At 41.4% G+C, this 27,670-nt stretch overlaps 1 protein-coding gene across 1 annotated transcript in view; it reads left to right on the forward strand.

The window, feature by feature from the left end:
* Positions 1 to 488: 488 nt before the first annotated feature.
* CPAMD8 (C3 and PZP like alpha-2-macroglobulin domain containing 8) overlaps positions 489 to 27,670 on the forward strand; it is a 60,250-nt gene continuing 33,068 nt past the window's right edge. The window contains exons 1-19 of the mRNA XM_026698848.2: positions 489 to 794; positions 4,046 to 4,197; positions 6,099 to 6,121; positions 8,182 to 8,347; positions 8,452 to 8,504; positions 9,703 to 9,720; positions 10,592 to 10,646; positions 10,832 to 10,945; positions 14,021 to 14,105; positions 14,845 to 14,953; positions 16,132 to 16,359; positions 19,005 to 19,175; positions 20,119 to 20,247; positions 20,939 to 21,098; positions 21,296 to 21,468; positions 21,581 to 21,730; positions 22,520 to 22,684; positions 25,438 to 25,580; positions 26,917 to 26,979. Of these exons, the coding sequence (XP_026554633.2) occupies positions 706 to 794; positions 4,046 to 4,197; positions 6,099 to 6,121; positions 8,182 to 8,347; positions 8,452 to 8,504; positions 9,703 to 9,720; positions 10,592 to 10,646; positions 10,832 to 10,945; positions 14,021 to 14,105; positions 14,845 to 14,953; positions 16,132 to 16,359; positions 19,005 to 19,175; positions 20,119 to 20,247; positions 20,939 to 21,098; positions 21,296 to 21,468; positions 21,581 to 21,730; positions 22,520 to 22,684; positions 25,438 to 25,580; positions 26,917 to 26,979 (2,246 nt within the window). The 5' untranslated portion in view covers positions 489 to 705. The remainder of the gene's footprint in view (positions 795 to 4,045; positions 4,198 to 6,098; positions 6,122 to 8,181; positions 8,348 to 8,451; positions 8,505 to 9,702; positions 9,721 to 10,591; positions 10,647 to 10,831; positions 10,946 to 14,020; positions 14,106 to 14,844; positions 14,954 to 16,131; positions 16,360 to 19,004; positions 19,176 to 20,118; positions 20,248 to 20,938; positions 21,099 to 21,295; positions 21,469 to 21,580; positions 21,731 to 22,519; positions 22,685 to 25,437; positions 25,581 to 26,916; positions 26,980 to 27,670) is intronic.

A 27,670-nucleotide genomic window follows, 5' to 3' on the forward strand; every position in this document is an offset into this window, starting at 1 on the left:
CTATGCAGCCTAGAACCGTCTTAATAGGCGTTTCTCAAGCTTAGTAGCCAAGATTCTGACTCAATCTCCCAGAATTCCCCAATGTGTCAGTCAACTTATGCTGGCGGGGGAATTCTGGGAGTTGGAGTCCACACATCTTCAAAGTTGCTCAGAGAAATCCCACGCTAGAAGCGGAGCTCAGCGCTTTCAGAGATTGGAAAAGAGCGAGGCAGGCGCGGGGAAGATGCCGCCGAGGCCCTCGGAGCAAACTTTCCTCCTTCGAGCACAACCGAGCCCAGCGCCCTCTTTCCTGCCTTGGTGGATCAGCCAACCCAGCAAACACCGGCCGGGGTCCGGAGTGGCGATCCTCGGCCGCCTCTTCTCTGCCCGCTCCGCCCCCCCCCCTCCCAAGGCAAGGAAAGCCGAGGGGCGCGGGGCGGTCGGAGGAGGGGCCGGGGGCGGGGCGGGGGAAGGTATTAGGCAGGGCTCCCGGATCGAGGCGGGGCTGCGGAAGAAGCAAGGCACCGGCGGAGCTGCGGGGCCGGGCAGCCAGAGCGAGAGGCTGAGCTGGTCGCTGGGAATCTCGCTCTGCTGCTCCTGCGGGGAAGAAGCCCGGCGCTGCTCGGACGGGGCGGCTGCTTGGCTGCCGCGGTCTGCATCCCTTTCCGCTCCATCTCCTGCTCCGGCCGTCCCGAGGGAACAAAGGGCGCCCGGACGCAGCGCGCCATGCCCGGCGGCCGCGTCTGCCGGATTCTTCTGCTCCTCCTGCCCTTGTGCAGCTTCGGCGAGATCGGCGCCCCGAGCCCGTCCAGGCAGTGAGTAGCCTACGCGCAGCCCTCGGGATGCCATTCCCTGAACAAAGCGCACCGAGCAACGGCTCCGCTCCGCCTCGCTCCTTCTCCGCCTTGTCTTTCCTTTCAACCCGAGCCTCCCGCGCCAGGAAGAGTATTTCTGAGTAGGACTTCTGCTTGCCGGGGTGGTCGTGAGGCATAAGCAGAGAGAGTTCCTTGACCGCCTCCTGCCTTTCTGGAAATCTCTCGGTTGCGAAGGTCAGGGGCATCCGAAGAGGAAGGTTATCATTTGTGCAATGCACGCGCGTTCACACACACACACACACACACACACACACACACAGTAGGTTTGCGAGTAGGTTTTACAGAAATGTTTGAAACCCCCTCCCTCCCCGCCCGTCCGGTCCTATGCGAGATGAGTTGTGGTCCATAGAAAGTTGCACGCTGTTTACTTTTATTCTTTGCTGTCCTTAACAGTAAGGTTTATCAGTTTAACAAATGTTAAAACTATGTTCCCAGGCTTAGAATAGGGGTGAGTTTGATGTTTCTTCTTCCTCCTGTTTCCGAACCAAACAATCCGATTGGGGGGGTCTAATTCAGGGATTGAAGTTAGAAAAATTCAAATCTGGCCTAATTCTGCCCTTGCCATCTGATGTGGTAGCATCAAAAGGCAAGCAAGGGGAGCCGGGGAGGGTTTTCACATCACACTTCTGGGGTGAATTGTATAACATTTGAAAAGCGCTTCTTGTAGCAGGTCACCAATTGTGTTGGGTTCTCCATTCTGCCTTGTTTCAAAACGGTCTGACTGCTTTGATAACAGAAGCATGGGGTATGTAGCTCAACTGAGAGTCAGTTCAGATGAACATTCATTGGCTAACTAGAAGGAGAGAATAGAATAGAATACTTTATTGGCCAAGTGTGATTGGACACACAAGGAATTTGTCTTGGTGCAAATGCTCCCGGTGTACATAAAAGAAAAGATACATTCGTCAAGAGTCCAGAATCATCAGGTACAACACTTAATAATAGTCATAGGGTACAGTAAGCAATCAAATCATACACTTCTGGGAGAAGATGCAGAAAGTATAACTTGTGAAATGCAAGATTTCTTTGGTGGCTAGCAAGTACTTTTGTTTTCCTGAGATGCAAAAATCATTGCCTATGATAAATTATACAAAAATCATTGCATGCTATTTCTCTCCCCCCACCCCCTTACCCTACAACCAAGTTTATCACACCAGGCTGCTTGGTTGTAACCCCTTAACAAATGTTAAGTATTAACCAGCCTCTGACACTTCCTTTGTGAGGAGCACATGACATTTTTCAAAGTTGTTTCTAAGCTGAGTGTGTAAGCTTTAAATTCTGAGACCCTCTTTGTACATTTTTTTTAAAATCCTGGCAACAGATCTATTGCTTACAAGCTGGGGCACTGGTGAATATTGCCTAATTCTCAAAAGAAAGTTAATAAACTTTGCTCTGTTTTATGATGTAGTAAAGGCACATCAAGCTGGTACAATGCAAAGTTAAGTTCTTACGATGCCTTGGCAATTCCTTCTGAATGACTAAATGCTTTTAGTGTGTACAGATTCCAAAGGCAATACCTTTCCTTTTAAGATCTGTCAAATAGTTAGCAAGTCAGAGGCTGTCCTAGCATTTGTGGCTGCATTTCTGGGCAATGTGCATTCTCTTTCTAAGCCCTAAGCAAAAAAATGTCAGAAGTGCTCCAACTTACAAAAAGATTAACAGTGCTGTGACTTTTAGGAGCAGAACAATGGCCTTTGCAAGACAATGACAGCATATTGGAAGAAGAATTTGAAACTACATGTGTTCTGCATATGGGATCATCACCCACAGTGGATGTGGCCACTCACAGCTGTTTGCCTAATAGAAGCAGATGTATTTTTTATTCCTCTCTCTCTCTCTCCATCCCACCCACTCCTGATACGGAAAACATGGCCAAAGATTACAATTAGAAAATAAAATATATGTTTTTAGCTTGGTAATATGAGGAAAACACACTATCTCCTACCCTCCCCTGGTTCTTAGCATGCCCAACACAATCTGCATGATGCACACCCAAGAGAGCTGAACTTTTGCAGAGTTGTAATGGGATCTCCATGGCAATGCATCCTGCTGAGGAAGAAACACAAGAGTTGGAATTTGAAAAAAGACAGGGTTGGGAGCTATAAAATAGCATGACCCTCAACCCCTGGGGTGCCTATTAATCTCCAGTTAGAGAGACCCAAGGGCTGGGCCAAAACGAAATAACTAGTTAAAATATGTTTTAAAGCATGTGACGTGAAGAGCTGTCCTCCGTGAAGAGTCTTTGGAGAGCGGTAGAGCGGGTGAGGGAAGTTGATGGATATCATGATGTCATGAGGAGGGCATAAATAATTCTGCAAGAACCAGAAAATATTGTTCAGCCGTTTGTGAAGCTCTAAAGAGCACTGTGAGTAGTTAACGCATACTATCTTAGCCTTGTAACAGAAGATAGAGAATGCTTCTGGTCTTATGCCAGAAGAATGAAACAATAGATAAAAACTTGATAAGTATGACCATGCCCAGGAGATCCAACAGGACAATTTAAATAGCAACAAGGGACTTTTAAGATTCTTTCCATAAAAAGCAGAATTATTTTTTACTCAAGGGAGGGTGGGGAATAAGATCAAGAGGGATGCAAGACTTCTTGAGTGTCCAATCAGGTTTCCTTCATCCTTTAATGCAATCATGTACTCTCAAATTCCAACCTTCCTCATGAAATGTTTCGGAGTCCCTATCTATTACCTAATAGTCTTTATAGAAGGTTTTTTTTTTTACAGTTCTTTTGTACATCCTGCACTCTGTGTATTTGTGTGTGTGTGTTTGAGAGAGAGGGAGGGAAAGAAATTAAGAAAAGCAGTCAGGTCAGTTTGAGAGCATCGATCTAGTTTTATTGTTTCTTGCTTTTCCTCCCTATAGCAAATGAGAAATGTTAGCACCGCCTCCCATCTGTGTTACTGTACAAAATCCTTGGGATAATGGATGGTTATTACAGCGTCTGCTTCGTTTTTACCAGTCTTTCTTTTTCCAGATAACTTGTTTGGAATAATCCTGAAGTCTATACAATAGCTTCCAAGATAAACACAACTTTTCCTTGCAGTGAAATCTCTCTCTCTTTTTTCCCATCCTTCTCTTCTGCGCATCCCTACAGATGGGAGGATCCGTTTTACGAAAAATACATTGTGAATGATGTTCTTTTCATAATGATGGCTTTTTATTTTTTTCCCTTTTTCCAGGGGCTACTTGATTGCGGTGCCTTCTGTTTTCCGATCAGGTGTGGAAGAATCCATTAGTGTGACTATTTTTAATCCAGTCAGGGAGACAACGGTCCAGGTCCAACTCGTAGTCAAAGGAGAGATGGTAGCTCATGCCCATGGAGCAATTCTAGGTAGGCTGCCATTTATGTATGCAGTACATAATTGAATGATACTGTGTTTCCCCCAAAATAAGACCTACCTTGATATTTATATGTGCACCAAATATAAACCCTATCCCCAAAATAAGCCCTAGTTAAGATCCTTGCACCTGGTTGCACGGAGTGGGGTGGGGTGCATCGGTAAAAATCAAGCTAGGATGGGGATGCGGGGGGTGGAGCTACTTACTTTCGGATAGTTGCAACCAGGCCTCGCACACCCCGACATCTGCCTCACCTTGCTGGCCCACTTCTGCTGCGGCCTCTTGCACACATCACCCCCGGCCTCCGTTTCACTTCAGGAAAGGCCTCTGATGGCGAAACTAGGCTGGGTGTGTGTGTGCCACATGCGTCAATCCAGAGCTTGTTTCTTGGCTGTAGAGGCCTTTCCTGAAGGCCTCTGACAGAGAAACGGAGGCTGGGGGTGCTGTGAGCTTATTTGGAGCTTATTTCTCACATAGAAATATGTGAGAAATCTGGAGCTTATTTCTCACATAGTTACAAAATATTAAGAATACAAGATCAGCATTTCATTTAGTGATACAAATATGTATCACCTAGATTTAAGTGTGAGTTTTCCTGATTGTAAAGGACTAGGGTTTTAGATGTTTTTAGAGCTACTTGTACCATTTTGTTTTATTCTATATTTCTTCTAATGTCCTTAATGCAAATTTAGAAGTAAGTAGCAATATTCAGAAAGTCAAATATTAACAATGTCAGTTCATAAAGTAGTGCGACTTCACCACATTACTATGGTTGTCTAGGCTATAGTTCTGCCACAAAAATCTAAACTGAGCATTGTGGGAAATGGGTAAATTATTTTACAAAACAACAGTAAGCAAAAAAAAAATTATGGTGCTTATTTTTTTCCAGAAATAAGTCCTACTGTTCTTAATGGGATTTACTTTCAGAAAAGCAGGCATGGGATTATAGCCTAAAATGTTAAACACTGCTCCCAGATACTGTACAGTATATCTCCCTCACTTAATTCCCTTGTTAAATAATCTGCTACAATTTATTTTCTGTAAGGATGCTTGTGGTCCCGAAATCTGTCTTTCAGTTCTAGGAAAGAAGATGCCATTAAATTTAAATATTTTTGTGACTCATACAGTAATTCAAAAGTAGAGATTACAAACAACTCTACTACTATGATGCAGGCCAACATTCCTAAAATTAAAACCGGAAAGCCATGGAGCATCTTTCTTTGGCTACTTGTGTGTCAATTATTTAAAAATACCCTTGAAATGTACCATTTCAAAGTGAATCATGTACTTTATAAGTAATTCCATTATCTAAGTGTCATATGCCAGAAGAATTTTTCACAACTGTATGAGAACTGAAGAAGCTTTAAAATTGTAGCTTCCAAAAGGCTTGGTTGATAGCAGCTGTTTTCTGTTGTCATTTTTGCCGCAAACAGCTGCTTTTGACTCTTGTTGCATCCCACACAAGGTGCTTGCATGTCCTTTCCTCTTCCAGCAATTGCAAATGGAGCATTTATGGGCAAGTTTAAAGCTGCAGGATTTGACATTCATGCTATTGGGAGCTTAGCTCAGGAATATCACCATCTCCAGTGTAGAGTGCTTCGTACGTGTCGCTGAGCTCTCACCCTGTCCTATTGGGATTCACAGTTGAGAAGTGATGCTCATGCCAAGGGTACTCATGGACCTTGTTTTTTTTTTTGCCAAGGTTTGTTGACTTTCTGGCATTGTGCAAACTGAACTGGCAATTATTGCCAGAACAAACACATTTGCTGAATATCCATGCTAGGTTTGCTGCCCATTTGTACTAAAATAGGAAAATAGTCAAAATATTTAGCTTTATGGGACTTCAGTGGGAGAAAAATAATGATTCTTAACCCCTTTTCTTTTATCTTGCAGGTAAAGGAACAATCAAGCTTAAGGTGAGTTCTTATAACTTAGTTGGGACTATCAGGTGCTTGCAGCTTAATAAAGGCTTGTGGAATTGAATGGCTGCTTTTCGCTTTTAGGATATCAGGTGACAACGTTGTGTGCCCTTGTGCCCGAAAAGAAATCTTCCCTTGTCATTTAAACCATCAGTTTCACAGGACATCTTTTGGATTGTTCCAACATTTCTCCCACTCCTTCCAGGCTTTTGTGCTTCATCTTAGCTCTCTTCTAATACTGCTTGCATGAGTGAAGTGTGTGCCAGTCCCATTAATTTTTGCTGCTCAAGGAAGGAGGTTTACTCTGAACTTGGTCTGGAGCCTTGGCAACAGCGACTGCAGCATTTCTTCAGTGTGGCTGAGACTTAAGACCACACATTCCTTGGCAGCATCTCTGAATGCGAGTTCTTTCAAAACAGCACATACCAACTCCTTCAGCTATTGCCAAGAGTTCAGATGGGGGACCTATCGTTGACCATCTCTGCTCTGGTCCAGTCTTAACCTAGCCTCCGCAGTGAAATACTGCTGCTGTTTGTAGTTGTAGCAGAGTTTGCGGTTGCTGGAACACCTTGAAAATGACTGTTGATCTGCTTCTGTTATGTGGGCTGAGCTGCTCTGTTTTGCTTAAACAGACAGTCCACTTCTGGGTCCTGCAGAAGCCAAATTTGAAGTGAATTCCATGCTCTGAATATGTTAGCGACCCCATTCCTGCATCAGGCCATGTTTATATGCTGCTTTTGCTTTGCTTGTTGGAGTTAGAATCTTGCAGAATAGGTTATTTTGCCTGTCTAATGTATTAGGGAATCTGAACTTATATAGTTGTTGACAGATCTTAAGTGCTTGTCAGATTGTGCTCTTAGAATTATGTTGATTTCTATACAAATATCTAGGCTAGCATTTGGAAAGAAACAGCATGTACAATACAATGGGTGTGTATTATTTTCTTGCTTTTTTTTCTGCTTTATAATGAAGAAGTTTTACGAGAACAAATTTCTATCCACCCCAATAAAGTATACATTCATTCCAAAAATGTTGTCCATTTATTCATGCGTGATATTGCTGAGAAAAGCTCATTACTCTTTCTTACAATTCAGTTAATTCAACCATTTCTGACCTTTCTCTGAGCCATTGGTCTTCAGGTATTTTGGAGCATACTTTCCATGTTTCTTATACCTAGGCTCGTAGGAACTCCAGTCAAAATGATTGAAGAGTGACAGGTTGGAGAAAGCTTCTCTGAAGTTTTACAAGCCACATGTTTTATTTATGATATATTAACAAACTAGGAATGAGTTACCTATAGCTCTATGAGTATAGGTAACCTGTAGGTTAATTTAAAGCACCTTTTCCGAGCAATCATGTTAGAAATATGGCAAGAACTATCTTCCCCTTTTGCTGAGAAAGAAGATGTTAGAAAAAAGAGAATTTGTGGTCCTGTCCACTTTGGATTCTAGTCTTTGCTTGCTTTAGGTTCTTCGCCCAGCCTTAAACCACCAACAGATAATTCTTGAGGAAATTGAGTTCTCTGTTTCTGATCTAAAATGATGCCATAGGGTTGTACCCTCAGATAGAAAACCCACAAGGGTCCCAAATTCAGGATTTCTCTGTCTTGGAAAAATGAAGGGAGCGGCAAGAAAACAAAATGTATTGCCTGTAATAAAAATGTAGAAAGAACATGGAAAGAATAAGGTGAGTGAATGTTTGGAAAAGCAGTAGTGGAGAAATTAAGGAGCAAGAGGTCCAGATTGACTGTGAAAACGCTTTGCCAAATCTTCTTGGAATTTACATTCCTATTGATCTGAACTAATGTTTCTCTAAACCTTAGCAAATTTAAGATGGGTGGATTTCATCTTCTAAAATTCCCCAGTTAATCATGCTGGATGGGGAATTCTGGGAATTGAAGTCCATTTAAAACTGCCAAGGTTGAGGAACACTGATCTAAGCTGTTAAAAAGGACAGGGAACTTATTCAGTGTTACATTTTTAGATTCTGTGCTAAAATTAGTTCTGCCCAAGAATAATAGTCATAAGTCCAACCTCCATCCTGGATTTGTCTCCTAGGTTCCCTCAGGACTTCGGGGCCAGGCTCAGGTAAAAGTGTGGGGCAACCATCACTTGGCCGAGGAGGGCTACATCTTCCACAACTATACTACCGTGACTATTGATAGCAAAGGCGCTTCAGTCTTCATTCAGACAGATAAGCCAGTGTACAGACCAAAACAGAAAGGTGAGAGCATTGCATGGGAGCATTGATTGAGTCCACAGGAGCCTGATGTTTTGTGCTGGAGCCATTCCGATTCTCCCTGATTATATTTTTCTTTTCTTTTTTAGTGCTGATCAATCTGTTTACCGTGAACCCAGATTTGCGACCAATCAACGAGAAGGTAAGGATTTCCCTAAGCTTGAGACTTAAGAATCCGTATTTCATGCAAATAGGCTGGATCAGTGCATCTGGCTGGAGAATTCTGGGAGTTGAAGTCTGCACATCTTATGCAGTTGAGAAACACTTCATTTAGATTCATTTCATTTGAGAAGGATCTTGGCTGACAGCCAGTGGGGGAAATTGGGAGACTGCTATTGGAGTAGAGAAGAATACAAGTAGACCTCACATAACAATTACCCTGTTTAGTGATCATTCGAAGTTACAGTGGCAATGAAAAAGTAATTTTGTGACCCATCCTTGCATTTATGACTATAGCAGCATGTCCATCATCAACATTTGGGTCTTTTGCATCTACGGGCTATTTACAGTGGTTGCAGTGTCGCACAGTCATGTGATCACTATTTGCATGCTTCACAACTGGCTTTCAATAAGCAGAGTCAGCAGTAAAATCTCAAATTGAGGGCATGCAGTCTTGCTTGACAACCTGCAGTGATTTGTTTAACAACTGCAGCGGAAGTGATGATGTAAGTACATCAGAATCATGTGATGTCTTACTTAAGGACTGTGTCACTTAGCAGTGGAATTGCTGACTCCAATTGTGGTTGTTAAAGAGAACTTACCTGTATGTCAGATAAAATAAAGCAATTTGTTTAGAAAAGACATGTTGGCACTTTCCCATAACAAAGATATTTTTTTCTAATTTTGAAAAAAGGAAAGCCATCCAAGGAGTTGAGGTGGATCTCTACAAAGGGGAAAGAGTTTTTTGTGTGTGGGCACCCTACTTATGAATTATCTCATCCGAAAGGCTTGACTGGTGCTCACATTAGCTTCCTATCATTGCATTTCAATAAATTAAACAAACAAATAAATAAATTTCCACACCAGGTGAAGACTTCCTCATTTTCCCAGTTTTTTTTTTAAATCCAGGTTTTAATTGTACTTTATTTCATATCACTTTAGATTTTGAGTTACCGATTTGCAGCTGCCTAGTTTATGTAGTATTTTTATTTACATTTTGCTGTATATGCTTTTACTTAAATTGTATTTTTTGGAAGTGTTTTATTAGGAACTGCCCAACTAGATTTGGCCCAACTTTTGAATAGTTTTTTAAAAACAAAATAATATTAAATAAGCTTGGGTTTAGTGCCACAATGCCTAGTGGAATAAAGTTATTTAATTCTTTCTATGTTTTCTTTCAGATTGAAGCTTATGTGCTGGTGAGTATCTATCAGGACCCGAAGGCCAAACCATTAGAGTATTTTCTTCGGGGGTGTTTACAGAGGCATTGATAAAATCAAGATGGAAGGACACCCTCCCCTCTTTTAGACCATTGAATGTGCAATGCCTATAAAAAAGGGATGAGGTTTTGATGGCAAGATGCCATGTTGACTTTTTGACCTTTAGTGGATGCCCTGATTTCTCCCCTCCACACACACAATACTTTCAAACTTCTATAAAAGTTTTGCATTAGTTTTCCTGCTAAAAAATGAACACAATGGCCTAATTAACTTCACTATCATTTTCAAGGAAATGCTTGGCACCGACCAGTGATGGTGAAATTATGTTATCATGTTATTCTGCTGATGAATGCTGGCATGTCACCCAAAACATTGGGCCATGTCACTTTTGAGGCACATGTCATAGGCTCACCCTCACTGGAACAGGCCCTACCTCATTCAGTTAAAGAAAGAATTGTGGGCACATACGACAAGTTTCTGTTTATATATAATAAGTTGTTAGAGTCAAATAAATATAAATCTGGTTTACATGTTAACAGTGTGTGCCAAAATTTCCTTAATTATAATTTTAAAAAGTGCTGTTATCTCTATTCATCTATGCTGTGCCATGGCTTATAAATGTTAGTGGCTGAGTCCACTTATCCCACTAAGCAAAAATTGTGATGTATTTTTATTTTTTTATTTATTATTAGACTTTGATGCCACTCATCTCATTGAGGGAATGTGTAAACTTATACATACTCCCCTCAGGTTCCGGGGAGTTATTTTTGCATTTTCAAATGTTGTAGTAAGAAAGATATTGAGATATTGGTAACTAAGACCAACATAAGAAATGAATCTCTTTTCCTAGGATCCCCGAGGGTCTCGGATGGTAGAATGGAAAAACCTCAAGCCAATTTGTTGTGGTGAGTTTTAGACTGTCACAACTGAGCATCCCACTGCCCAGAGCTTCAAAGAGAAAGGGTGAGATGCAAATTGATTAAAGAAATAAGGATGAATCCTTTGGCTCTTCTATTTTCTGGTTGTGATCCCTAAGGAAAGTGGGCCACCAATGTAGCTCATCTCCTCTGATCTTCCTTTCCTTTGGCAGGCATCCTCAACATGAGTTTCCCTTTGTCTGATCAACCAGTGTTTGGAGAATGGTTTATATTTGTAGAAATGCAAGAATACACATACAACAAATCATTTGAAGTTCAAAAATATGGTGAGTGAATAGCAGAGCTGGTAGAACTTGTTTTGAAAACACACTATTTTTGAGATGTCATAATCATGTTTGAGTGAGTCTAAAGCTTATGAGCGTCAGTGGAGTAGGGTCAAAACAATAAAGATGGCACCTGGAGCCATGCAATTGAAGCTCCCACTATAGTTGTTCCTATATAAACAGTTTCTGAAAAAAGTTGTTGAGTTGGTGGTGCTCAGGTTATTATTATTGTACCTATTGTGGTTGTCAGTAATATTTATATTCATTCATATTCAGACTTAATATGGTGGACAAATGAGGAATAATTAAAGCCATCAAAACAGTTAAAAAGTTAAATGACTGCTCAAATTGTTGTTGAAAAGTCAAATGACTACTCCAGATCTTGGCAGCCTAGATGTTAACGGATAAACAGCTTCTCTGTCTTGCTAGATGTAATGTCCCCATTCTGAACTGTGATGGCAATGTTCATTGTCAGTTATGCTTATTAATATTTTCTAGACATTTATAAACTTTCATGTTAGAAAGGCTTGCTTTGGAAATCAAAAGTCTTGGAAAAGTGCTACAAATAATCTCAGGAAGTTCTCCCAGATTTTAAAATCCATTTGTTTTTTGGATAAGCCATGAATAATATCTGATTGCTTTTCATTAGTTGTGTAAGCTTATCGCAATTTCTAGTTATTAAATTCCATTCTATGCTTGTTTTATCATTTCCAAATGGGGAATATAATATCTAGCTTTGTCTGTATTTTTTCCATATTTTTCAACCTTATTTCAGTCAAAAACCCATTTCTGAAAATAATTTAGCATCTCAGCGTGTAGCCGTGCACACTTGAAATAGCTTAGAATCTGAAATCAGAATTTCAGAATAGGAGAACCATTTAAACCTTGCTTTTTAAGGAAGGCTTAATGGAGGATTTATGATGATTTTTTTAGATCCTTAATGTATGCTTGAATCTTCTGTCTCAGTGGCCTTATTTTTTACAGTAACTTTTGTTACTTTTTACTTTGTACTGTATAAGACATTAGAATTTCAGTCCTTTTATTTTAAAACAATCATGTGCATGTCTTTTGAAGTAGCTCTGCTGAATTGAAACAGCAAATAAAAAAGGAAGGAAGGAAAGAAGGAAGGAAGGGAAAGGAAGGGGATTCTTTCAGCCACACCAACATGTAAATATGCCATACTATATGAATCCCATCAAGCCTTGCTTGAGGAAGATGAGGAGCGCAAACTTAATAGCAGCATTGTATTTATTTCAGCAAGCTGGAAATATAGACAGTCCTCAACTTACAATTGAGCCCAAAATTTCTATTGTTAAATGAGACATTTGTTAAAGAGAATTTTGTCTCATGTTATGACCTTTCTTGCCACAGTTGTTATATGAATCATTGCTGTTGACAAGTTAGTAATCCGGCTTTTAAGTGAATCTGGCGTCCCCATTGAGTTTGCTTGTCAAAAGGCCACAGAAAATCACATGACCTTGGGACGCAGCAGTGGTTATAAAAATGAACTGGTTATTAAGCATCTGAATTTTGATCACATGGTCATGGGGATGCTGCAAAGATCGTAAGTGTGAAAAATGGTCAATTTGTCACATTTTTCAGTGTCATCGTAACTTTGGTCACTAAATGAACTGTTGTAAGTCAAGGACTACCTTTTATATCTGCAACACTTCATCTCCTTACTAAAGTTAAAATCAGATAGAAAATGGAAGCATCTTTTAAAGTAACACATTTTATTAAAATGCAGAAGCTTTCATGCTTTCACCTTGCTTTCTCTGTTGCATAGAGTGGCTACTAGATTCCTTCTGATTGTTGGCTAATGTAGATAATGTAGACTCTCCTCCCACACTGTTTATTATTGAATGAAGGCTCATTTTTCATGAGTGACCAGTTGTTTAGTCCAAGACCTTTTCAGATTATGTTTGGCGGATTCCACAAGAACTTGATTGGAGAGTGGGAAAGTTTGCTTAAACACAGCCAATTTTCCATCATTAGAGCTTTGCCCTTTGATTGGGTGTTCTGGGAACTTTTTCTTTAATTAATTTTTTAATTGAATGTTTAAATTTAATTCAGTCTTGAAATCTGAAAAAGCTAGAGGGTTCCTAGTCTAGCAGTGTTTTCAAACTTGGCAACTTTAAGATGTATACTTCAACTCCCAGAATTCTCCAGCTAGTATGGGAGTTGAATTCCATACATTTTAAAGTTGCCAAGTTTGAAAAATACTAGTCTTAAAGTATCAGTCAAAAAAGGGAGAATATTTCCATTAGGTTGAGCACTTTATTTCACATCATTTGCAGCTTTTTGAGAAATAATAGTTGTTTTTAACATCATTTTAAAAAATAAACCAGGACACCATTTGAAATTATTCCATGGGAATTTGGCAGCAACAAGCCTCCTAAACATATGACGTTTTCAGTCTTTCTTCCCCCACCAAAATAAGAAATCAAATAGTTACGCCAACTGAAAAAAAAGAGGCCTGATCCATTTTTGGGTGGGAGGGCATTGTAATTAGCTGCTGTGAAAAATAAGTGACCCAGCCAGAAGTTATAAACAGTTGAAAAAAAAGTTACCCTTTCGTTGGATTATCATAATGTTACAGCTCAATTATTTCTTTTGGTTGTGAAACATTTTAAAAGCAAGACAATTCAAAAGATTAAAATGGGAATGGAAGAGTTAGACTATGTGCATAGAAGACAATGTGTGATTCCTTTAGTGAACCATTACGTTTTGTGGATTTTTTTAATGAATCATTTTTGGGATTTTTTATTCCAGCTATGCTATGGCATGGTGTCAAACTGGATTACCCAAGTAGATAGCTGATTGCTAGGGATATATTAAGTTTACTGTGTAGACACTAGTTAGGTGAGATTTCCAACAGTCCCATGTCTATTATAAATCTCTTTATATAATAGATCTCTTGTGGATCTCTCTACCCTTATTTTAGTCCACTTTTCTCATTTCTCAGTTCAACTGCTTTCTTACTTTTAGGTTAAGATTTCCTGATAGTCTCACTCATGCTACTTCTAATCACAGTCAGATTCCCAAATTGTTCTCACATACTTTTTCTCCTCCTTTTAGTTTTACCCAGGTTTGAGCTGCGTATTGATCCACCACAATACATTCGCGATTTTGGGGTTTGTGAAAAGGGAACTGTCCACGCCAAGTAAGTGCGATCGTGCCTGGTTCCTTTTGCTCACTTGAGTGGCTTCCTGCAATTTCTGTTGACATCCCTGTGATTCTTCTAACTGTATAGTTTGAAAAAGATTTGTGGAATGGGCAATAAATGATCAACATTGTGTCACTAAATGTGAGCTGGAGAACTTTCAAGGGCCATCTTCCCTCAGAGGTAATCTATATTGAAGTCATGTGTGCTGTTCTGAAGCAAACAACAGATGTAGGTAATGACAGAAATAAGTAAGAACAGCTCTTTCCTGACACATTCTTGTTTTAGTTTTGGACACAAGCAATAAGCTGTGGAAACAAAAAAATAATCCAACTCTTGGATTTGTTTGTTTTTTGTGTCTTTCTCAGTATTGGATGGGGTGCCTTTAATCTTTGATTTCTGTAGTATTCTAACAGCACTGCCTAGTTCGTTGCTCTCAAAACTTAACAGCTAGGCAAATTGGGTACATGACTCCCAGGTGTGGCTCCCTTTAATTTCTGCAAGGGGGGTTGGAGACCTTTGCTGTAAATGCAAACTTTTTAGCTTTTTTCTGACTGTCTTTGATGAAAAAGCATCTTGGCAACAGATCTGGAAAGGAACACAGCAAGTTACAGCAGTCTGCTAAACTCAGTGATTCAAACTATCTGACAGGGTGTCAGAAAGCTTTGTATGCATGTAATTAAACTTGGGAATGAAAAAGCAATAGCTAAAAATAATAATTGTTGAGCTTCTGTTCCAGGTACACATTTGGGAAGCCAGTGACAGGGAAGCTGACTGTCAACATGACAGTAAATGGAGTGGGGTACTACAGACACGAATCGGGGCATCTTGTCCTTAAAACTACTGAAGTGAGTAAGGGGGATTAAATAACAAAGGGTGGTGGATAGGTCACGTTTTAGTGACTGCAGAATAATATTTAACAGTTTTAAAGAGAATTACAACTCCAGTGGATCATATGGTCATATAACATGGGTGAAGCCAGGCCACATCCATGAATTAGATTTGGATTCACTGTTTTCACCCCTTTTCTCTTTTGAATGGATTTTTAGGTATATCTAAACTGTGTTGAGCCTACTTTAGAATATAAACAGCCATTTTTCCTTCAAGGGATAGGAAATGACACTTCCGGTTTTTGGCATTTGCAATGTTAAATTTTAGAGAGGGTTCCAAGGAAGTGCAAAAAAGGGCCACAAAGTCACACATGGTTCTGGGAGCAGGGATCATACTCTTGTGGCATAGAAAAATTCTTCTAAAGGAAACGTCCATTCCAATCTGATATCGTCCCCAATATCTTAGTCTGTGCCATGCCAACAATAGATAGTCTAAAGTTTGTCTAGAGCAGGGATAGGCAGAGATGTAGTTTTTGGAACCTTTAAATTCCAACAATTGGAGCTTCATAATTCTAAAGTCTGATACAAAGTCTAAGTCAGGAAATACATTAAGAGTAACGAGCAACGTATATTCGGTTCAGAAATGTGATTCTAATAGCTAAACTACTGGTCTCTGCAATATTACTGGTTCTCTTCACCAGTGGGGAATTTTGGGAGGCCCATGAGGAAGAGTCAAAAATTCAAGATGGCAAGTGCTTCATTTTAAAATGGGATGGGATTTCAATTATAGGCTCATGGGTGCCTCATGACTTTCTGGACACTCCCCACCCTCCACAGATGCCCTTCCTAGCATCTATTATTCATATCTCAATTGGTGGTTTATTCACCAACATGCTTATTTAGAGGGAAATAAACTATTGTTTTGCTGGCATTAGCGTACAATTGGGATTTACCCAGAGATAAGGATTTGAACTAGTGAGCTAAATGCCAGATTCTGCGTAGATTTGTTCTTGTCTCCTGGCACCATTTTCACTGTCCTATAGGAGGGCTGAAGATCTTGGTTTTCCTGATTTGGGTTGTTGGCATCTGGGACAAATGAGTCCCTTCTATTCACAGTAGTTATATTTCCCTTGCCACTACCACAGGCACATATAGCTTCTTTCATTGTTCACCTTTTTCCATATTATTTCTGGCAGATCGATGGTTCTGCGGATTTTGACATATGTGTAAAAGACATGATGCCTGCAGACATCCCCGAGCATTTCAGAGGCACTGTGAACATTTGGGCCACAGTAACTAGCACCGATGGGAGCAGGCAGGTCACCTTTGATGACTCTACCCCTGTCCAGAAGCAACTTATTGACATAAAATATTCCAGAGATACTCGGAAGCAGTTCAAAACTGGTTTGCCATATAAAGGGAAGGTGAGTAGGATATTGCAATGGGAAGATTATAGCATCATAGAGTAGACTTTTCATTAAGAGGACAGAGGAAGTACTGGTTTAGGGACATCACAGTGGTTTTGGTTAAAAGTATGGCTCAGTGGCTAAGACGCTGAGCTTGTTGATCAGAAAGGTCAGCAATTCAGAGGTTCAAATCCCTAGAGCCACATAATGGAGTGATGTAATGAAGTAATGGAGTTACTTGTCCCAGCTTCTGCCAACCTAGCAGTTCCAGAGCATGTAAAAATGCAAGTGGAAAAATAGGGACCACTTTAGTGGGAAGGTGACAGCGTTCCATGCGCCTTCAGCATTTAGTCATGCCAGCCACATGACCACGGAGACGTCTTCGGACAGCGATGGCTCTTCGGCTTTGTAACGCAGATGAGCACCGCCCCCTAGAGCTGGAAATGACTAGCATGTATGTGCGAGGGGAACCTTTACATTTGTGGAATATTCTGATGCAAGATGACAAATCGTTGCTCTCTCTAGGTTCATTCCCCCTTCCCGATTACGACTGACTATATTCCATCAAGTTGCTGTTGACTTTTACTAGCCACAGATTGACCTTCTTCCACATGATTTGTGCCCAGATGGTCCCTTCAGGTCTCCCAGTGGTGCATTCATTGCCACTGCAGTCAACAATCTCTTTCCTTCCATCCTTCTCAGCATTGTGGATTTCTCAGGGGAACCTTCCTAGTTAACCACATTTTAGAAGTGGCTTAATAATTATTTACTGAGGATGCATCCTCCAATGGAGCCTTTCTTTGTCACCAGACCGCTAAAGAATTAGGTTGAAATTGGGCCCAGTGTTCCAGTATGAATTTTGTGTTTTCCAACCTATTGTGAGTAGAATAGTGGTGTTCAAATTTTCTGGCTTTGAGGAACGGTGCAGGGAGAGAGAGGGGAGAGTTCCACATGAGTGTCAGCTGACACACACACACACACACGTAGCTCCATTTGAGCAAGTGACACGATCACACACACACACACACTGCTTGCACAAACAGAGCTGTGTGCATGCATTCGCCCACCCACCTGCTGTCTGCGCCAGTGGAATTTCACGCACACACATGCTTCCCCCGCCGTTTCCTTGTTCTAGTTTTGAATGGGCCGCAGTGCAATAGTGGGCTATGGCCCGGGGATTGAGGATCCCTGCAGTAGAAGATCTTCTATGAAGATTTTGTAGCTCACCTAGAAGAGTCTCAGATTTGCTGGGCCCCAGTTGGCTGCCACAGGATCATTCCCTCCCAACCAGGCTTTTCCGTAGCCAGATTTTCTGTGGCTACTTATGGGACAGGACACCTCATCTGCACAGCCTCTTTTTCCTCCTCCTCTTATTTGTTATGGGAATACTGCCTCTTTGGGAAACCCAAATGCAGGTCTTCCATGAGGTTGCATATTGCCAGTGGGGAAAAGCAAATTATCAACGCTATAGGATTTGTCTGGCAGCCTCCTCACTTCTCATTATGCACAAGTGTGCTATCCTGATTCCCGCCTCCTGGCCCAATCGCTTTAGTTTTCAAGATAACCTAGAATGACACACTTCGTTTTTGCAGATGTTACACATTGTCCTTGCAGGCAAGGTGGGATGGGGATTGATGCCTCTTGATTTGTGTGATGTTGAGGAAGGAGGTTTGCAGTCCTCCTCCTCAACTCTGCCACAGTGTAAAAAAAGATGTTGAGACTCTAGGAAGAGTGCAGAGAAGAGCAACAAAGATGATTAGGGAACCAGAGGCTAAAACATATGAAGAACGGTTGCAGGAACTGGGTATGTCTAATTTGATGAAAAGAAGGACTAGGGGTGACATGACAGCAGGGTTCCGATATCTCAGGGACTGCCACAAAGAAGTGGGAGTCAAGCTATTCTCCAAAGCACCTGAGGGCGGGACAAGAAGCCATGGGTAGAAATTAATCAAGGAGAGAAGCAACTTAGAACTAAGGAGACATTTCCTGACAGAACAATTAATCAATGGAACAACACTGGAAGTTTTTAAAAAGATGTTGGATAACCATTTGTCTGAAGTGGTGCAGGGTTTCCTACCTAGGCAGGGGGTTGGACTAGAAGGCCTCCAAGGTCCCTTCCAACTGTGTTATTCTATTCTGTTCTGTTCCGTTCTATTCTATTCTATTCTATCTGGACTTAAAGCAGCAAGCTGGACAACAGTTCCAGAGGATTAAAATTGCTTAACCTCTAAGGCAACCTGGACTACAATCCATTAGACATTTGGCCACCTTTCTTCCCAACTTTGTGAATGCTCTGGGGATGGGTGGGTGGGGAATAGATATTTTTATCCTGAATGTGCTAGGACAGGGGTCTTCAAAGTTGACAGCTTTAAGACTTGTGGACTTCAACTCCCAGAATTCCTCCAGTCATGTTAGCTCACGAATTCTGGGAGTTGAAGTCCACAAGTCTTAAACTTGCCAAGTTTGAAGACCCTTGTGCTAGGATTTGCAGTGGTTTACCAGGCCCAGACCGGTTATTTCCCCATGTCTGCCTTCTTAGCAGCAGCCCACTCTTAAGTTTAATGGCTTGTTTTCCTGCTAGTAGATGATACTGTGTAGAGGGGGAAGGGCAACAGGGATTCTTCCTATCTCTACCTATGTTAACTTGTCTCCTGATTCTTCAGGTTGAAGTCACTTATCCTGATGGGAGTCCAGCTGATGGAGTGACTGTCCGGGTAAAAGCAGAACTCACTCCAAAGGACAACATTTACACAAGCGAGTTAGTGTCCAGAAGCGGTGTGGTGGAGTTTGAAATCCCTTCCATCCCCCCTGCTGTCCAGTACGTCTGGCTGGAGGTGGGTGAAAGCCCTTGATATGATTAGTGGGCTGGAATTGCCATTAATCTCATCAAAGGCACACTTTGTCCGCGGGGCCAATGGGTTGAGAACATGGGGGGCACCTTTATTTAAGAACATTAATTGGGGGATGTCTTAATCCTTAAACCTCTTAATTGTGTGATTTCTGGGGGATTTTTTGAACTGAATGGGAATGGGAAGGAAACCACAGAACATGGGGCAGGGTGCAGGGAGAGGAAATTGTCTGCTTGTTATTCAGGATGCCTCAGATTTATGCAGTGGTGGGATTCAAACAATTTAACAACCGGTTCTCTGCCCTAATGATTTCTTCCAACAACCAGTTCACCAAACTGCTCAGAAAGTTAACAACTGGTTCTCCCGAATTGGTGCAAACTGGCTGAATCCCACCACTGGATATATGGCATCTTCAGGTAAATGGAGAATGGGATCAATGATGAGAAAGTCTGTTTCCTACCTGAGTTCCAGATCTGTCAACTGAAGCAATATCAGACTACCTTAAGCTCTTCTCCCTGGGGTGGGTTCAAAATGAGAACACGTGTTCATAATGATCAGATGATGGATTAATACTTTTCATGCCAGACAGAGGGAAAAAATCTGTTTAAAAAAGCATTTCATTATTTTGAAGCTCCCCATAGATTCCCACTTATTGAAACAATTAAACAGAAAATAATAGAGGAAAATGATATTGATATAGGATGCAGAGAGGAGGAGAAGGGAATTATTGATAACTTTTCTGTTGTTTCATTGGATGTCAACCTCCAAACAGCCCTGATCTGGCAAGGTTGCATCCTGTTCTGTTAGCCACAGTGCAGAGTCAAATTGAGGGGGGAAGATTAGATCGGCCTGCTCAAAATCTGCAAGATGAGTTGGGAGTTCAGAAATCGCCCTTGACAGTGACTTTCTACTTTCCATCTTTCTCAAGACCAAAGTCACAGCCTTTGATGGGAAGCCTGTTGGAGATCAGTATCTACCCAACTACCTCTCGATCAGCAGCTGGTATTCACCTAGCAAGTGCCACATCCAGCTTCAGATGCCAGACAGGCCTTTTCTGGTAAGATGCAAGGCAACTGTCGGCATTTTGTTTTCAGAATTTTCAAGATGCATCTGATGGGTTGCCTGCTGTTCTCAGCCTTGTGCACTTGGAATGACTAATATCCCTGTTGAGGAAGCTGGGCTGCAGCCAACATGCCTGCTTTGGCTGGGTGTTCCACTTTGGCTGGCTTTCGGAATTGATCTTGCTCCAGGGAAACACTCAATAGCCAGAATTCTTTGGCTGCCTTTTCTTAACAGTGAGACTGCTCTGTATCTTTACATCCTGAAGCTGGGCTGTGTTTTGCTTTCCCCTGAGTATGGAGAGTGGATTTGGAAGATATGCCAGGTTCCAGAAGACCTAAGGAAAATGTGGCCTGTTGTTTCAGAAGGCATTTCCGTCAGCAGTGATGCTAGAATTTGTTCCATGCCGCCCTTTGAACCAAAGCCCCCTTCCTCAAATCCATGTCCTCCTCCAGATATGTCAACCACCACCCACCAATCATAGCAATAGCAATAGTCCTTATATACTGTTTCATAGCTCTTTACAGCCCCCTCTAAGAGGTTCAGGAAGGATGGAAAGCGGAGTCAAACCTTGAGCTGCTTGTGCCAACCAGATCAGCTTTTGTTTCAGAAAAATCCCTTGGGTAGGAAGGGGAAAGAGGCATTAGCAAACCTTTATATGGCTGCAGTTGCCCCCTTTCTCTTTCCAGGTGGGAGAGGAGGCATGTGTTGCTGTGAAGTCCACTTGCCCGTGTAATTTCACACTCCACTACGAAGTTGTATCACGGGGGAACATTGTTCTTTCAGGACTGCTGCCTCGAAACAAGACTCAGGAGGGGAACAAAAGAACTGCCACCGATGCGCCTTCTGGTAAGAACGTCTTATATTACTGAACTTCTCAGCCATGACTCTGTATTTGAGGCAGGGTCAGAAAGGGGTAGCTTTCTGCCCTGAGTGGCCAGTCTGTGGCTCCTGTGGGTGGAGATGAACAAAGAGCTCACCCCGCTTCCTGAGAAGCCATGGCTTTATTAACACGTGTGTTATTTTCCACCCTATTTCTTATTTAGACCTGACCAGCTCTTCTGCTCCAGAACTGAATACCTGCATGACTTCTATCTGTTTCTCAGTCACTCCAAACATGGCTCCGCTGGGCCGTCTTCTTGCCTACTATGTGCGGGAGAATGGAGAAGGGGTTGCAGATAACCTGCAGTTTGCCGTCAAGCCTTTCTTTGAGAATCAGGTATCCAGTATAGCATGGCTAGTTGTGCACCTGGGTTGTTTGGCAAAGGATCCTGGGTGATGGCGGTTCTTCCTTTTCTTCTCTCCCTCCTCCTCTTAATGTTCAATGCCAGGTTTCGGTAGCATTTTCATCAAATGAGACCAGGCCAGGCGACTCTGTATCTGTTACAGTGCGAGCTGCAAAAGGAAGTTGTGTTTGTTTGGCCACAGTGGACAAAAGCATTTACCTCTTCAAGCCTGGCTTCCAGCTGACACCTGACCAGGTGAGCAGCATCCCTTTGGGAGTGGGGAATGCTTTGGTACTATCAAACTACTGAGTCCGAGAGGGAAGTGATGACATTTTAGAAAGAATGTAAACATAGCTCCCATATAGGGATGGGCAAACATAGGATAACCTGGAGCCTCACTTCAATTTTTTGGAGGAACTAAGGCTACAGTAGGCTTGGACATACCATTTCATCTGGACAGGGGTGAGATTTCCGCCCCCCCCCCCACCGCCCCCTGAGGTATTTTAGGAGCATTTGGAGAGCTTTTTATAAGTGTTAAGAAGATGTCAGGAAACTCTTATTTCAGTTCTCAGATTGAGTCAGAAACAGCTCCTAGGGAGCAGAAAAGGGCTTCAAGTTACTCATAGCTTTTAATAGATTGGACCAAGGTAAATAAACTTTTTCTTATGCAGGCATCCAATGCTTCTCAGAAAGCTACAAGCAATATCATGGATAGACACCTTTTTGCACCATTATTCCTCACAAAACCATATTCATTGCTTTAAAATAATGATCATTGCTGCATTTTATGCCAGTGTAGATGAATTACCTATTGTGTGAAGAAACATTTACTATGACTTCTCTTAAAACTCTTATTACTTAGATATACTGGAAGACCATACCATACATATCATAATTTTTGAAGACCTTGCAGTTATTTTTCACACATCAGAGTTGGATTGGGTTGATCACTTCTGGAAAGCAGAACCTTTGGGTAATCCAGCAGGATAGTTATTAGTCCCTGACATGCTCATGGAGAAATGTTTACGTTATCTCCTTGTGCAGATCTTCCAGGAACTTGCAGATTATGATGTGTCTGATGCTTTCGGAACTTCAAAAGAAGAAGGGCACTTCTGGTGGCCAGGCTCAACACTGCACAAGCGTCGCCGTCGTTCTTCTATCTTTCCCTGGCACTGGGATGTTGCCAAAGATGCCCGCTGTGCCTTTACGGTGAGGTCTTCCCTTCTTGCATAAATGTAGCATCTGCATGATGCCTTTTCTGGTAGTTGTAAAATTGCCAGCAGACCGAGAGCATAGTCAAGCAGAACAACTCAACAAGTAACAGATTAAAGCCACTTTAGCACACTGCATGGAGCAAAATCAATCTTGTCCTGCTTTTTCTACCACAGGAACTCATCAATCTATAAGAATCCCTTTCTCTGGAACTACCATTTTTTGTTCAGTGACATTTAATGGGTGATGCGGACACCATTATATAATATTAATAGACTACATATCCTATTTTTGCACTATAATAAATGTTTTATATCTTTTGTGTTTTTTTTTCACACCTACTCTATACTAATCTGGAGTAACAAGTTTGCAAAATGTCATATTTAGAGCTTACACGACTATAATTAAATATTCCCTGTTTGGGGGCTTATTGTTTATCTGTTGATCTTGGCTGTATGATTAGTGATTAATTATCCCCTTAATTGTTTGACTTAAATTGCTCAAGCATTACTTTCTCTTTCCAAGAAAATGAGCTTTTATTTCTGGTTTTCTCCCATTCTTTTGTCTGTTTTCAATAGAGGGTGTTATTTAGCAAAAAAAAAGAATGAAACACCCAATTAAAGTTGTTTCTCAACATTTCTGTTACTCTTAAATATAAATTAACATTGCATAGTTTTAGAGAGCTTTCTAAGGGAAATTACAGTAGTGGGTAATTCAGCACTAACTAAGCGTAGATCAAGAGGCAAGCAATTCAGTGCTTCTTAATCAATGTTACTGTGAGTTAGCTATAGAAGGCTCTCAGGCACAACACTGGATGTTGTAGTACTATAAGGAATGCTATTTTAATCAGTGTAATTATGAGAAAACAATTCTCAGTACTAAAAAATTCTAGGGTAGTAATAACATCTTGCCTGCACTGAATCTCGCAACTCTAAAGTAACAGGAATATTTCAATAAAGGAGAATATTTATATAACAGAAAAATATTGCAGTTTGGCTGGTTAGGGTAGGTTTTTCATTAAACTGTCTTTGGGCCAGGTCTCATATAGTAATAGGTGCTAGGAAGTTCCTGAAATTCCAGATACTCCAAACTGTGGCAGGAGTTAAAATAGTGCAAACAGGGTATAACCAGAGCAGATTTCATATGAGATTTTTGGAACCTTGAAAAAGAGTTGGAAGCCTTTTTGAAGAACATTGCTTACATTCAGGTGGTGTTGCTGTTTTTTGAGGTGCAGGGATAGGGCACCCAAAACCTGGCAACCATTCTGTGTATCTGGAGTGCTAGTTCTTTTCATGCTTAGAACCCATTCTGCAGGCTGTATCCGTCCACAGTTGGGCTCAAATATATTCTGAAAATGCCTCTAGTTCCGTCATGTCAGTATCCTTATTATGGAGAAACTCCCCCCGCTTTTTCTGAGAACGCTAAGCGTGTGGCTGTTGGGAAGGGTTTCCTTTGGTGAGGAAGGAGGTGGCGTGAGAGGTTAACTTCTCAGTACATCTTGTGCTCAGATTCTTTGAGAAGGAGTCCTTGGCATTCAGAGCCAAATGCTGTTCTCTGCTTTCTCTAAACAGGCCACTTTCCCCAAAGAGGTTCTGTCAACTGAGATAGCATAGGTGAAAATGTTATTGGCTCCTACAGGCTTGGCAGAAGGGACACAGCCTCTTCTGTTCCCAGAGTGAAATGATTTCATTTTGATCAGGGGGAAAAGAAAAAAGCTTATTAACAAACAAGTCAGATCATTTTCAACAAGGGTGGTGGGGGTGAGGGATAGAGAGAATTTGCAGGCAAAAATAAACTGGCAGCCTCTGAGAGAGACATAGGAGAAGCATTCCTTCCAAAGAAGAAGGACTTGTCTGCTTTTGGAGGAAAAAGAAAACTGATTCCCCAATAAGGATGGATTTTTTCTATGCTCTTCGTTTTAGTAACCAGTTTTTACACAAGGAAGGGTTCAAAGGAAGTGAATTCCTATCAGAAAAAAAATAATGACTGAGATAAAAAATGTTATATCAGAACTGCGAATATCAGGATGATTGCTAGATAGAATTGGGTTAGTTAGATGCTGTGTCTTCCTGCTGCCATCTAAGGGTTATTGGGATTTTTGCAGACCAAATATGGCACTCTTAGAGAAGTACAAAATAAGGCAATATCTCAGGGTGGTTTGAGGATTTCTTTTCAGGCTCAGTATTACACAAAAATTCCTAATGAAAAGAAGACTTGTTTAATGTTTGGGAAATTACTACATCATAAATTATATGCTATTGGCGGGGAGGGCAGCATTTTTATATTGGCAACTCAGGATAGATTGGCCTGGAATGCCATCTGTAATCTGGTTTAAGGAATGCAGTCTCAGCTGAGGAGGGTCTGCAGTAGGTCCAGAAGAAGAAAAAAATTACTCACTTGCCTCCTGGAAATGGAGGCGATTCTGACAACGTCCACTTTATTTTATTTTTGCTTGCCATTGCCTGAAAATTTCACTTAGACAATCTGAAAATTGTGAAGTCAGTTTTCCTCAAAGCACCTATCTCTTTGGGGAAGAGAGAAGTCACAAAAAAATGAGGAAATCACTGAAGTGTCTAAATATTTGCCTGGTAATGGCCATTTGTGCTGGTCAGTTTGATACAATTTCCCTGTATTTCATTAATCTTTCCTTCCATGGGTATTTGGAGGTGTGGCAGGAATTACTCTAACGGGACAGACTTAATCAGTTTTTAACAGATATGGCCTTTTTGTTGTTGTTTCCTGTTGCCTAGGAAACGGGCTTAGTTGCAATGACTGATCTCGTCAGCTTAAACCATAGACAGCATGGCAGTCTGTATACCGAGGAGGTTGTGCCTGCCTTCCAACCTCACACCGGGATGCTGGTGTCTTCTACACCTTCCAAAGCTCAGCCCAGGTAGAACAAATGTTCCTTTTGTTGATAATCTGTTTGTCCCAAATATGTATTGTGCCACTTTCCACCTTGGGGTTGTTGTGTTGAAGATGGCCTTGCTTGGCTCCATGGAATACGGATTTAGGAGCCAGTTTGGCCTATCTACTACTTGGGCGAGCCAAAGAAGCTTGCCAATGGGAAGAAGCAAGCAGCTACAATCCCAACGACGTAACCCAAGTGGCATTGTTGTTCTGGGCATGGTGGCAGACACCTGCTCTTTTGCTCAGCAGGCAGTAAGGGTTGATAGGAAGCGGCCAGATGGCACTCATGATGGAATCAATGTGTATGCATGCATGTGTGGTAGCTGATAATGTAACTCTGTTTTGGCCCTTTTGACTGGTAATGGAAATGTTTAATCACATAGTTTTGTGTTCCATGGGAGATCTGGAGGCGTTTGTTTCTTGCTTCCTGCCAACTGGTTGTGGAAGCCTGAGGCTGGCATGAGAAGCAAGGAATGAGGTGCTTGCTAGGTTAGGGTTTCCTTTAGCTGGCCTCTCCTGGAAAGGCACCTCAATTTATTCTAATATTTTGTTGTTGTTGGGAAGAATTCTCTATGCAATGATAAAAAGTCTCTACATCATCGATAATGATGATAAATGCGGTAAAACAGAAACAATACATAGCATAGTATAGTGATATTATAAGAACCAAAATAAAACAAACATTTAGATTCAAAGCCACAAATGCCTAATAGAAAAATAAATGTTTCAAACTGGTGCCAGCAAGACACTAATAAGGGCAGCAGGTAGTTTCCCTGGGAACAACAATCCTAGGTTGGGCCCATAACTGAGAAGTTCTTCTATATGGCCACTTGGCCAACTGGATTGGGAGGAATACTTGAAAAAGAACTTTGCAGATAGACCAGTGTTCCTGGACAGACACATGTATGAGGAGGGATTCTTTGGCATAACCTAGCCTCCAGTTGCCCCAATGCTTTTCCAAAAGGCAGTTGGACTTTCTTGTTTTTTTTTCCTTGAAAACATTTCGCTTCTCATCCAAAAAGCTTCTCCAGTTCAGACCTGAACTGAAATCAAGAAAGTCCAGTTGCCTTTTGGAAAAACACCTTTGGGACAACCATGACCTGGATGATTGAGAATCTCCGTAGACATCTAGCATCCAGCTGTTGAGATATGTAAATACTAGCATGAGTATGAAAATTGATTGGCAGGCCCTGAAACTGATAAGGGCCAAAATCAGATGATTGTATTGTCATGAAAAGTAGGGTTTCATGGAGCTTCTGCTTTTGAGGGGGAATATTGCTCAGTTCTCTCAGCATGCACAACTCTCTTACCTTCCACAGAGCAGACAAGAAGAAAAGGACGTTCTTCCCAGAGACTTGGCTCTGGCAGTGCTTCAATGTCAGGTAATTTCTCTTCAATGTGGAGCCATCGTCTGTCATCTGTAGGGGCCTGTCCTACCTTGTGAATGAGGGGCAATTTTGTTTTTCTCTCTGTGAAGAATATAGTAATAGCACATAGATTTACATATTGCTTCACAGTGCTTTACAGCCCTCCCTAAGCAGTTTACAGAGTCAGCATATTGCCCTCAAAAACCTTGGTCCACGTTTTACCGACCTCGGAAGGATGGAAGGCTGAGTCAACCTTCAGCTGGTCAGGATCGAACTGATGGAGTGAGCAGTGAGTTAGCATGCAGTACCGCATTCTAACCACTGCACCACCAACATGGAGATATTGAAGTTTTTGTTAAATTAGAAAAAAATAGGAAAGACTCTTTCAAACTGGGAATAAAGGTTAGAAATATAAATGTGCCTCTTTATAAGCAAGTGTAAAGTAATGCATGATGAAGAGGAATTAAAAACATAATTGTACAAATACATTGATAATGTCAAAGGCTCGTAATCTAAAGAACACGGGAGATGATGAATGGCTTGATGAAACCAATGGGAAGATGCTGTAAAATTAGTAAATACTACAAAAGGTAGTCCTCATGTTATGGCCACTCATTCAGCAACAATTGAAAATTACAGTGCCACTGAATGAGGGGGACTGATAAGTGTCAATGAAGTTGCAGCATTTGATCTGCTTTGAAAGAAG

Source organism: Pseudonaja textilis, chromosome 1, assembly GCF_049901715.1.
Source record: "Pseudonaja textilis isolate UNSWEBS1 chromosome 1, rPseTex1.2, whole genome shotgun sequence".
Taxonomy (NCBI): Eukaryota; Metazoa; Chordata; class Lepidosauria; order Squamata; family Elapidae; genus Pseudonaja; species Pseudonaja textilis.